The sequence below is a fragment of the Cuculus canorus genome, chromosome 2 (assembly GCF_017976375.1).
Source record: "Cuculus canorus isolate bCucCan1 chromosome 2, bCucCan1.pri, whole genome shotgun sequence".
NCBI classification, from domain to species: domain Eukaryota; kingdom Metazoa; phylum Chordata; class Aves; order Cuculiformes; family Cuculidae; genus Cuculus; species Cuculus canorus.
Genome location: NC_071402.1, coordinates 154,660,685 through 154,673,880, shown reverse-complemented (window position 1 = coordinate 154,673,880; position 13,196 = coordinate 154,660,685). Strand labels below are relative to the sequence as shown.

The following is a 13,196-nucleotide window of genomic DNA, read 5'->3' as shown; positions in this document are numbered from 1 at the left end:
GTTTGTCTCTTTTCTTTTCAAGGCACTGTACTTTCTGACATCATCCAGAAATATTTCTTCTCTCCCACACTCTTCAGAGTCATTCGCTTGGCTCGAATTGGCCGGATCCTAAGACTCATCCGGGGAGCCAAAGGAATTCGAACTCTCCTTTTTGCCTTAATGATGTCCCTACCTGCTCTGTTCAACATTGGCCTCTTGCTTTTTCTGGTCATGTTCATTTATGCCATTTTTGGCATGGCTAACTTTGCCTATGTTAAGAAGGAGCATGGGATTGATGACATGTTCAACTTCCAAACTTTTGCTAACAGCATGCTCTGTCTCTTTCAAATCACAACGTCAGCTGGCTGGGATGGTCTTCTCAACCCTATTTTAAATACTGGACCACCGTATTGCGACCCAAACCTTCCAAATGCAAATGGTTCAAAGGGAGACTGTGGGAGCCCTGCGGTAGGGATTTTATTCTTTGTTACTTATATCATTATATCATTTCTTATTGTTGTAAACATGTACATAGCCATTATTTTAGAGAACTTCAGTGTAGCCACTGAGGAAAGTACAGAGCCTCTAAGCGAGGATGATTTTGATATGTTCTATGAAATCTGGGAGAAGTTTGACCCTGAAGCCACTCAGTTTATTGAGTATTCTGCACTTTCAGACTTTGCAGATGCGCTGTCAGAACCTTTGCGCATAGCAAAACCAAACAAAATCAAACTCATAGCAATGGACCTGCCCATGGTCAGTGGAGATAGGATCCATTGCTTGGATATTTTGTTTGCTTTTACAAAAAGGGTGCTCGGAGAATCTGGAGAGATGGATGCCCTTAAAATACAGATGGAGGAAAAGTTTATGGCAGCAAATCCATCTAAGATCTCTTATGAACCAATTACAACAACTCTTAGACGGAAACAAGAAGAGGTCTCTGCCATTGTCATCCAGCGGGCTTACAGGAGACATTTATTTCGGCGCTCCCTGAAGCAGGCATCTTACTTGTACCGCCACAGAACTTTTGACAGCAGCATCCTTGAGGACGATGCACCCGAGAAGGAGGGTCTTATTGCGTTCATGATGAACGAAAACTACGGCAGGCCAATAGACAAATCAGAAACTCTATCCTCCACATCTTTCCCTCCATCCTACGACAGTGTCACCAGAGGTACAAGTGAGAATCTCCAACTGAAGATGACAGACTCAAGCAAAAGTGATGAGGCTATAGATTGCCTGCTCTCACCAGACAGGGATAAAGAATCAATTGTTTAAATGTTTGTTTAGAATGCTTTCAAATATTGTTTACAGAATGTAATGCTGTAACTACACAATGATTGAAGCAGCCTTCTTATGAAACATTAGTTGCAAAAGGAACAACGGAGTTTTTACCCTTAACTACAGGAGTCTAATAAGTCATATAACCTTTGACCCTGCTTTTTTTGACTTGGCTCAATATTTATATTTATGTATGCACAGGAAGAATCCTTGCAGGGTCATAGCTGTTATATCAATGGTGTGAATAAGAATATGCTAGACTGTAAAACAGTAAACACAGTGTATATCTATCCACAGATAAAGCCTGGCTGTATACATTCATTTAAGGTCTTACTCATATTAGTGTGTTTACTTATGGCGATGTATGACCTTGCATTCTAAAAATGAAAAAAAAAAATATCACAGCTGCTGTAGCAAAATGTAACACTTACTGTATATGTTGTGAATGGTCTTTCATAAATTTATTATATTTGATATTTTTTTACTTCAAAAAAGTCTCTTTTTCCATGGAGATAAATGATCCTTACACTCTTCATGATGAACTCTTGAATCAAGGTAGTAGGAACTTGCGGGATTCCCATTCTTTGAAGAGGAAAGTTGTTGCAAAGTAAACTATCAAATTAGCAACACTTAAATTGTTTATTACACTAAGCCCTCCCTCTAGGGACTTGCAACTGCTCATGAGGAGAAATGAAAAAAAAAAAAAAAAAAAAGAGAAGGAAATGATGTCAAAATAATGAGAGAAATGGTATGTTCTACCCTTCAGAAAACTAGAGAGTAATGGATTCTGTTTGTAAAACTGTTAATAAAAGCACTAATTTTTTAGTATGTTTCAAGAATCTGCTTTGAATACCGCAATCAAACTCGCCATAGAAGTAGTGCATCACTTTTGTGTGTAGTGCTCCAAAGCACCATCTACGCTGGCAAAGTTTCTGTTAAGGTAGTGGGACAGGTTATGTTTTCCCCAGGAACACTGAACTAGGCAGGCTTATTGGAAACTCTGCATCAATATTACTCAAAAAATACTACTGCTGCTGCTGCTGCTACTACTACTGCTACTACTTCTACTACAAAAAAAGCCACCGGGCTGTGCAGAACGGCTGCAACAGTGCGATCAAGAAGGTGGGAGGGAAATTGCCTCTGGATTTGTATGTAAATTTTGACGTTTTGAATCCTTTCTACTCAGTGTCCTTCTTTCATTTTCCCGTACAATTAAGTTACGTTACTGGGGAAGGACAAGAAGTACAGGAGCCAATGAAAAGAATCGGCTCGAAAATAGAAATATCCTCATTCCTGTAGGTAAAGGAATATTTACAGCTGATGTACCCATCAGCTTCAGGCCAAAGAAATGACAACAGGGTGAACGGTGGATGTGTGACTGTAGAAAAGTATTAGAGGTTTTCCGTGCTAACATAGATTATTATTTGTTATAAAACTTTCAGCCTCAATAGAATGTGAGAAAGTATTTATGGAATATAGAGACAAGTCTGTTATTACAGATAAGTTTTCTTTTTCACCTTCAGACTGATTGTATTTGGGTTTGGTTGGACTTCGTTGAAAATCTTGAGATTTCTGTAATGAGCCATTGCACTTTAAGGAAAAGTAATTGTGCTTTTCACCTTGGAGAAGCAAAGATATCAAGAATGTATTTAAGGTGTATTGTTATTGACATTTAGTTACATCCCAGGATGTAAAAGAGTCAAAATCGAGATGGGGTTGGCAACAAGAATTAAAGTCACATGTTGCAGTGAAGTTTATCTATGGCCATTGTTATCTGTCCTCTAAACATGTCAAAAGGATGACGATGCATCTGTGTAAATATAGGCTAATATTTTCTCTCCATTCATTGAGAGGCGTCTCAGGCATTCACTTGAGAGTGGTCTACCAGTTAATTCAGAGGATTTGCCATCAGGATTCCTGGGGTCTATTCCTGATTCTTACTACATGATTTTTAGGCAAATAATTTAACCTATCTGTGCCTCAGTTTGCCCATCTGTAAAATGGGAATAATAATACTTACCTACCTCACAGGGGTGTTGTAAGACTTTCTGGTTGCGAAGTGCTATAAGGGAATGAACTATACTATATAAGTATTATTATAATCATGCTCTTTTGCCCTTTTAACCCCATGTCTATGTTTTATAACATAGGGCTGTTCCTCTGGGGACTTTGTTGCCTTCAAATCTTGTATGTAATTAGACTCTTACTTAATGGAACTACCCTTCGTTCCTTAAAGTTAAAACATTCTTTATTCTTTCCTGCCTCCCCACCCCTAACCCCTCCCCCAAACCAAACTTGCTCAAGGCTTCTCAAATTAGAGAAACTTTATACAGATTCCCTGTGTATTTATGCTGTAATGTTATTCTGACTGTACATATCACCCAGAAAGAGTATGCGATTTTTATATTTATATGCATATATATATATACACACACACACATACATATACCTATACATATACGTGTATCTTGTGAGTTTATAGAGTGGCTGACACTCAGAGGACACGACTTCCTGATTACAATATTTTCTTCTCAATGGGATTTCTTGATCATTAGCAATGAGCTGCTGCCTATAATGAAACTGTTTAATTAGGAAATAGTACGTTCATTACTTGCTGAACAAGCATTTATTGTCTCAACCGGTAAAATTATTTTCCTTTCAAAGCTTTAGAATAAAAAAAGAAGGAAGAATACTAAGAAAAAGGAGCATTTCTTATGCTATTATTTCACATAGAATATAAACAGTTCAAAACCCAAGAAAAAAAAGCCAGTCTGTGCTCAGCAGTGCAGTGTCAGTGATGCTCTTTTAAAAGTATTTTAACTCTTTGAAACTTATATTAGAAAACATTCAACTGATATTAAGAGTCAGGCCCAGTAATGAATGGAATGTAGTGGGACGATTAGCTGGTCACTGATTATATTAGAGAAGATCTCTTCCTCTGGTCACTTCACCCTTGTGTTAAACGTTTTATTGTCATTGCTGTGAGAACCTATAGTACTGATGCAATTATAAATGGTTCAGTCTTCTACCCAAAACCTGTTAGAAAATAAGATCTCAATGCAAAAAATTCTGAAAGAGGGTCTTAACTATAGATGTTTACAGTGCAACTTTCTAAAACTGAATTGTAAATTACTTTCAAAACCTTTGTAAATGGAAGGTTGGTTTTCTATTGGGTTTTCTATTGTTTTGTGGCATATTTCTTTAGAGCTGGAGAAGGAATGGTATATTTGTATGTTATACAGAACTCCCCTCAAAAACTTCAACCAACCTCACTTGCAGATCTTTATTAATGGAGATGATGATCTGAATCTAGCAATTCTACAGCCTCCCAGTTCAGTGATTTAGTTAAAGACACTAACTCAATAGTTGGCCCACACTGTCTATAAGCATGGTGAGTGCTACCATTTTTTCTGTTGATTTGTTCAATAAAGGCTACCACATGAATCACTCAAGCTATGAAAAGAGCAAGGAAAATATCAGCCAATATCATAGGACATTTTAAGCTGTTTGTACCTGGAAAAATTCAAGTTTATTATGTTTCTTTATTAAATAAATAAGGATAACAAATATTTCCTGTGCCTTTTGTTGTTGTTTTCAACATTTATGTGATTATTTCTCTGACTTATTTTCGGCATATTTGTTTGGGAAATGCAAGGTGATTTTTGTTAGAAAACTTGACGATGAAAAACTCTCAAGTTCGTCTTGCATTGTAAGGCTAACTACAGGTCATTAAAGGCTTGATCCAGTGCTTGCTGAAATTGATGGAGAATATCTGAGTGCGTCAGAGGAATTTAAAGAAGACCCAAAAGCTTCTCTTCAAAGAGACTAATTTATAGATTGAGCCCAGCAATGATATTTCAACCCATCATGTCCAGTAGAACTATCTGGTGAAGGAAGGGTTTTACTGAAAACACGGGATTCCCACCTAGACATTAAAAAAAAGTATTACTGAGACTTTCTTAATAGTTATTTCATTATATTGATTTGCGTTTTGGTTATTATTACATTAGTTTTATGTTAAAATTTGTACCAAACAATGAGTAACATCCTTCCCAACACATGCATGCCTTAATCCAGGAACGAGCTTCAGAAGGGACACTGATGACCCTTAGCTGTTATCAGCATTGATTGAATCAGCCTTATCTTCACCCAGGCTAGAGCAATTTGGTTACCCTGTTTCAGTGTTCTGATTTCTTTTTAAACATGGCAGGTAACTAATCATATTAAAAGAGAACAAAATTGAGCTGGTTTATACTGCAATGAAATGTCTGCTCAGTCCTTTGAATTAGTTTAATAAAATCAGTTTATAGTCATGTTTTACATTAACCTGGGGCAATCTAACTTGTGGAAAAGACTTTTTTTTCAATAAGCCCTTGATAAAATGTGTCATATAATATAATACGACTTCTAAGTAATTATGTGTATAGAATAAATCTGTCTGATTAATTTTCAGCAAGATATTTTTGGTTGAAAGGAGCAGTTTGCTGAAAAAAGAACTATCTGTGGAGGTACATCAGGTTGGTTAAGGGAATTCTTGATTAGGATTTGTTGTCAAAATTCCCATAGGAATGAAAATCAGAGACATAATCCTTACTACGAAGATTTCCATGCCTCAATTTTTACCAGAACCGCCTAACTCCTATATCTATGTTCCCATCACTGTGCTAGGGGCTTCTTTGGGTTACAGGATTCTCCTTTAATTCATGGAGATTTTGAGGAACGTTCTAAAAGCTTTCAGATTTTCCATTTTTCAGAATGGAATTGAAAACAAACAAAAAAAAATCCAAAGGGATTTCTTTTTTCCCAGCCATAATAAGGAACCTGGAACAGTGGCTCCCCAGTAAATGGAAATTTTTACTGGGTTTTTTTTTAATTATTCAGTCAAGTTATGTTGATTTTACAGAGCTGCAGATGTATTAAATCAAACCTGTGTGAAATATGAGAAATGATAGTCAGGGCCTGCAATTTCCACATTCATCCTGAGATTTTTTTTTTTTAGTGGTTTTGGTTTCTTCTTACTTTTGTTGCAAATTCTTACTAAATACCTGGCTCATTTTGGAAACAAGTCAGCATTGAGACAGGCAGTTACAGCAGCTCAGGCAAACTCCGGCAGTTTTCTTAGAAAAAGTGATGCATTAGCAGCTTGCTTTAGATTTAAAGAGAATTTTTGTAATCATCAAAAGTTACTGTAGGAAGAGGAAAAGTAGAAAAAAATATTTTCCAGCATGAAGCCTCTGCTAGACTCTAGTATTAAAGGATGTCCATGTAGGATCACAGTAAGTGTCATGTTTCTGATAAGAGTAATGCATTTTACTGCTCTGTGTCGGGGTGCTGAGACAAAAGCAGAATTGAACATAAACCAAGAGAAAACAGACAGGAGCGCAGCACAAAAAAATATACAAAACACCTGTGACACGGCTGCTTCTTCATGTCAAGTCTCCCAGCAAGCTGTGAAAAACCATCTGCGCTGGGTGAAGAACAAACATGGAAATCCTTCTGAGTGTTTACATATTGCAAAGAAATAGCAGCCGTGTCAAAGGGAAAGCATGCGAAAGCAAATAGTCTGAGGGGAATAGCTATTGGCAGCGAGCAAAAAAATGCTTTGGAGTCAAACGTCACCGATAACCCTACGAGGCCTGAGGTGTTGGGCTGCAGTGTGGATATGGGTTTGTCAGCACCTCTGCCGGAGCTATTTTAGCCAGCTGACAAACAGGACTTTGAGCAGCTCCTGGCCCATGTGCTTTTGCTGTGCCAAAGTTTCTGAGATCGCTGCCATGGCTGTTGGAACTAGAGTCTCATTGCTTTACATCGGGTAGTGAGTTCTTCGCAGTTCAGGGCATCAGATGGTCTTTTTCCTCTAGAAAATAACTATATTAAATGCCATACACCACTGTAAACCACAATACAGTACACCAACTTCACCAGAGTAGCTTAAAAATAGGATTTTTAGTTAAAAAAAATGTATCTTGGTTTGAGTTTTTTTATTTTATTTTTAGTTCCCCAAAACTTCAAGAGTATGTCTTGGCCGTTTTTTCAAGCTTTATGTTTTCTAACAACTATGGTATGATAAAATCTGGGGCTCTAAGAGAAAAAGTTCAAAGGCTGAAACAGCTTTGATAAAAGCATTCAAAGTGACCCAAAGAGGAGTTAAAATGCTGTTTGATTCTAAAAGATGACTTGAACTGTGTACCTGTACTTCAAATCATCTGTGTTTTCTGTGAAGTCCCAATTACTCTTAAGCCAAAGGGAATTGCTCTTAGTGGAGTCAGGCCTCCAACCCTTTTGTTCATGTAGACTGTCCCAGTTGCTTCCATTTGATTAAGTTTTTAATCTTCCCAAACCTGCAGACCAAGCACGAATAAGAAAATACTCATTTTTTTAGCTCAGGGACAGGGAGCGTATGTGATAAGGGTTTATACAGAGGACACAAACTTTGTGTCATGGGGTCCAATATGGTACAGGACAATGCAGCCCTTGGTGGCCTCCATGATGTCTTGGAATGCAAAAAAACTTTTGGCTTTTTCAGGGCCCAGCTGAGTCCTACTGGGAGGAAACCAGGAGCACAGTTGGTCTTGGCGGTGTCTGAGAAGGAGGAAAGCTCGCTGCATCACACTGGACTTTTTAGAAAATACTTGTGCAATTGCAGCCCAGTCATAAGGAAAAGTTGAGCCTGAGCCTAATCCCAAAGCTGTCTCCTTTTTACAGGCTCTCTTCTAGACAAAACCACATGCCTGCTACAGATCTGTTCACCTCATTTCTTGGCAGGAGCTATAGAACTGCTGCGTGACCTGCAGGTACTACTGGGTATAAACTGGAGACGGGCAGATTTAGGCTTGACATGAGGAAGAATTTCCTCACCCTGAGAGTGGTGAGGCACTGGCACAGGTTGCCCAGGGAAGTTGTGACTGCCCCATCCCTGGAGGTGTTCAAGGCCAGGTTGGATGGGGCCTTGGGCAGCCTGATCTAGTGACAGGTGCCCCTGCCCATGGCAGGGAGGTTGGAATTAGATGATCTTTAAGGTCCCTTCCAACCCAAACTATTCTATGATTCTGTGATTCCATGATTATATGATACTCTGAGCCCTCTCCCTGCAAATACAGAAATGCCACAGGCTGAGCTAAAGACCTCCAGATTAGGTAAAGCCACGCACACCCACACTCAAGACATCTTCTTGTCTCCTCTGCACCTTTATATCACAGAGGAATCTCTCCATTGTGCAGCTGTTTGACAGTTTGCACCTGAGTGAGGCAAGGTCTGCAGGGAGGGATAAATACACAGTACATCTTTGGATCTGTTTTCCTTCACAGACTGGTGCTAAAGGGCTACATTTTCTCAAAACAGAGCATGGCAATGCTTGGAAACAGTATTTCTGAAAGGTCTTCTGTCGATCTTGAAGAAATTTAATATTCTTTTTTTTTTATTGAGTTGAAGACTGCAGCCCAAAACTTTCATTTCTACCCATGTTAAACCTTAAAGAGGAGTGGGCATCACTTTGATATGTGCTTTGCCTTACCCTACGGGCAAAGCAAGGCAGAGAAATAGCTAGGCTCCTTTCTCTTATTAGAGAGTGATGACTGAAGGGATGCTCTGGGGCTTAGCTGTATTTGTTGTGGGGTCTGGAGTTGGGGTGAGGTTTGCCAGAAAGACTCTGAGGGAATCAGATGAGAAGGTCCTCCTCAGCCTGCGACAGAGTAGATGTCGTTTGAAGATGGGTTGCTATTGATATTGCAGGAAGAGGTTTGTAGCCATGACAAGTGCTTCAGCAGCGCTGCCCTGAGGTACTGCAGATGTGCAAGATCTTCCCTAAAGCCTGTGGTTGAAATGGCAGGGAAGATAGCTGTTTCCCTTCTATCCAGAGGGGAAGATAGTATCAGCCCTCAAAAGAGGGCAGGTGCCTCTGAGTACCCGTCTGGCTTTCTGTGGAGACAAGCCACATGTTCACAGGGTCCATGTGCATCTGCCCCTGACCTGTATCAGTCTGTCTGGATGGAGGGTTGGGAGGTTCAAAGATAAGTGAATTCTTATGAGTTTTGCAAAAATAACCAGCTGGGGAGATATCCAATGTGAGGCTTCATCAAGAAGGAAAGGTTGTAAAAACCTCAGGTATGAAAGAAAGACAAAACTTTTTCATAGAGAGGGCAGATCTTATGAATGACTCAATTTCTAGAGTGGTCAATTAATCTGCACTTACTTGACCACCAGGGACCATCAGTTCCATGGCATGAACCATAGGAAATCAGATGTTGCTAGTTCTCGTGCTTTGAGATCTGCTTGGATTGCTCTCACGAACGTACAAGAAAATGCTTGAGACTGAAGCTATTCTACTTTTTGTTTTCCTTGAGAAGCTGGAAGGAAGGCTCTGCACTCTGAAAAGCAAGATCAGCCCTATACCTCTGCCTCACTGCACTCACTGAAGTGCTTGTCATCAGGAGCTAGAGTTGAGAAAATATAGGGAGAAGCACAGTGAGGGGCAGGAGTATCCAAGTACCTTGATTTGCTTTGATATGAGTGGTTATTGAACAGTGGGGTGGGTGGGTGACGGGGTAAGCTCCGTGGTGATGACATTGGCATAAATCACTTGCACCAGGCGATTCTCCTCGCAACAGCATCAGCAGTGATGCAGACTTATAAGCAGGGTTGTGTTCAGTAGCACGATGGATGTCTCTGTGTGTGTGCAGCACAGATAACTGTTTATCTGGATGGCTAGTATTCCGGTATTCATTTATACCCATAGAAACATTGCAGAGTTTAGCTCTAGCCTCAGGGTTTCACTGCTCAAAGGGCTGTCCTGACTATCCTCTCCAGGCAGCAGGGAGATGCAGAGGGCAGCAAGTTGGGTGTACTCCTGAACGTGGGGTTCCAATGATTGGATTCACTTCCTAGAAAGTGTGTCAAAAACTACTGCTATACAGTACCTCAAAAAGGAAGGTGAGGTTGGCTAGAAAATATCTTTGCAAGATATAATATCCCTCGTTATTTTATTTTTAAAACTCAGGGCTGTGTTGAGGGACTTGAAGTCCTCTCTCTCTTCATTGTCAGAGGAAAGCCTCTCTGAAACCTTGTAATATTCAACCACAGTGCTGCTACTCCTTTTAGCAGTTGTAAGTCAAGCTGTTTCTCTCCCTTCCGTATAACAGGACACTCTGTGCAGCTGGATTTTGGTATAGGATAAGGAAGAAAAAACACAAAGAAAATGCCCTAGTTTAAGGCCTAAGTTTTTAGCCATTCAAGCCATGGTGAAATTTCTTTTGCAAGGAGAATATGCCTGGCAAAATAAGCATCTCCTTGCAATAGCACTTGTAATAGCGCAACACTAAATGAGCAATGCCAATTTCTTCACTGAAAAGACAACAGAGGCCAGCAGAGAAATCATCTAACTTCTCTCTCATGAAGGCTTGCAGGACACCAAGGATGTCATCTTCATTTTGATGCAAGCTTTTAGTGGTTAACCAGGAACTAGGTGGAGCTTCTGTTCCTATCCTGAGCCTCACATTGGGCTGCCTTAGTGCAGCCAAAGATAAGTTGTCCTCAGTAAAAACAGGAGTCCGTGTCTGGGCAGGTGTCCGCAGGTCAGGTGTGACCCACCAAGGAAAAAGCCACAGTTTGTCACCCATACACTCACACCTTGAGAAGGTCTTGCATTTCACAAATGGTACTCCTACACTGGAAATCTTAATGCATGAAGGCTGCAGAGCTTATTTTTGGGTAGAGTCTCATGGACTTAACAGCTCTGTGGTCCAGAGCATGACCTGCTACTCAGCAGCTGCGATCTCCTCACGCCTCAGCCTCCCTGAGAAGAGTGGGAAGATCAGCCTGAAGCTTAGTCAGCCATTACATTCTTGGAGTGTTTTGCATAGAAACACCCCTGGACACTGATAGGGGGTAAGTGAAGGGCTACCCAGGCTCCAGAAGGTGGTAAACTTGGCCCCTCTCCAAATCTAGCAGGGGTAGTAGGGATGTTGCTTTATAAGGTCTTACGTGACATGGGGAGTGGGAGGTGACTGACTACCTTAAATCTCTCAAGTCAGTTCAGTGTCAAAACATCTCTTGGGAAGAGTGTACAAAGCACACTCCTTCCTGCTCAAAGTGGGCCATCCTGTTTTATTTCCTCTGAAAGAAATTCAGTCCACATACTCAGAACTGGTTTGGGGCAAAATAAGGGGATTTTCAGTGAAACCATATTATCACCTCCATGAAGTCAACCAGGGTGTGTCTTGCTTAGCTATCTGTCACAGAGCAAACTCCAAATAAAATCAGCTTGGGTCTTCACAGAGTAAAAACTGAGATAAAACATGATCCTGTAGGATTTCTTTTAATCTGATGGTGTTCGCAATCTGAGCTTTTTTAATCCTCTCCATTCTTGGTGTAGGTAGTTGACGGCTGCAAGTATCACTGTTCGAGTCTCAGAGCTGTGTCCAAATCCCTGAAGCCTGAAGCTTAAAGCCCTTACCCAGCTCTAATTTGAGAGCTTTGACTCTCACACCAGCTGACCGTGTGGATTAAATGCATGTAAATACCTTCATAGCGACTGGCAAAACATACTCATGATGCTATCCTAAATTGGGATGCTCTCTCTCCAGGGCTGTCAGTTTGATGTTATCACCTACTCAGCAAATAAATCCATTTACTGAAGGTGGGAGACTTCATGCTCTCCAGTCAGGCCCACAACCACTTTTTTTACCCTCGATGCCTGCTTTTTCCTATGCTTTGCCATCACTAAAGCTGATTTTCTAAATGACATAGTGCAAAGATGCTGTTATTAATGCTTTGATATCATCTCTATTTCAGCTCAGCTTGCTATGAGTCACTTTGATGTTTGCACCTTGATGCTCTGTCTTACTGGTGTATGAAAGAGTCAGAATGAGAGTTTCCATTCTAAACACTCATCTCCCTCCCAAGCTAATGGGGTCAGACAGGTCTGCCTGCAAGACGCAGATTTTCTTAAGGGCATCACGTCACTAACAAAAGCGATGAGAATGTGGCCCCTTCAATACAAATCAAGTGCTCCTCAGCTTACAGCACTCGCTATACAACTGTGCACAAGGCAATGGCACACATTCAGCATGAGAAAGGCTTCAATCCCCCTCCAAAACAGGTGAGATCTGCTACCATTGTTCCGAGCACTGTTTTTCTGCTGATTTCCTTCTTTGTTAGGACATACATTAATTTCTGTATATTGTGTTTTTTACTTTGGCTGTAGGATTTAGGTAAGCACAATGAAAACCTGCTCCCTGGTAACCTCAGATATCAGTAGTTGTGGAGCAGTGATTGAGGCAGGTCTGTTTACTCGCATGGACCACGTCTTGGGTTGTGTTTCCAACTCATACAGGTTACACACATGCTTGTAACCAAAACAAGTCCGAGGTTGTTCTTCTTGCCCAGAGGCTAAATAGGATGTCAGGACTGAACTCTGATCTCCCTGAGCAGGGTCTCATTTTCCAACATGCCTAGCTGGACAGTCCGTAGCCACTTTAAACTCTGAAAAACATGTTTGGAAGGTGCAGGTTTTCCCAGATCAGAACGGTTCCAGTGATCTTTCGCTGTTCATCCAACAAGGCTTGCTGCTAGACCAGCCTTCACCAATGCTTCAAGACCTCTCAAGATGGGAAACGGCTGCTGGGAAAAGAAATGTAGGTAGAACAGGTGGCTGATGATGGAAGTGAATCAGTGGAAAATGAGAAGGTATGTGAGGGTACAGAGGGACTCAACAAGGGCTGCCTGAGATGACCTGGAGACACCGCCCAACTGCTACCACCACCAGAAAGCAGACACGGAACAAATGGTGCAGTGCTCAGGGCAATTTTGTAAGTCCAGTTGATAGTATGTCAGCACTGACGTCTGTGCATAGCTATATCTCATTTAATGATATAGGAATAATGACTTTGACAAAGGGCTTACACACCTGGGGAGCAACCTTGGAAGTTCCCCAGACAGGC

General features: G+C 40.8%; 1 protein-coding gene across 5 annotated transcripts in view; it reads left to right on the top strand.

Annotated features, from left to right (window-relative positions):
* Nucleotides 1-4,872, top strand: part of SCN5A (sodium voltage-gated channel alpha subunit 5) — a 221,594-nt gene extending 216,722 nt beyond the window's left edge. For 2 of the 5 annotated variants that reach the window (XM_054058158.1, XM_054058156.1), the window contains one exon: nt 23-4,872. In XM_054058158.1, coding sequence (XP_053914133.1) covers nt 23-1,257 — 1,235 coding nt within the window. In that variant the 3' untranslated portion in view covers nt 1,258-4,872. The remainder of the gene's footprint in view (nt 1-22) is intronic. The other 3 variants (XM_054058157.1, XM_054058159.1, XM_054058160.1) reach the window with 3 other exon arrangements.
* The last annotated feature ends 8,324 nt before the right edge of the window (nt 4,873-13,196 follow it).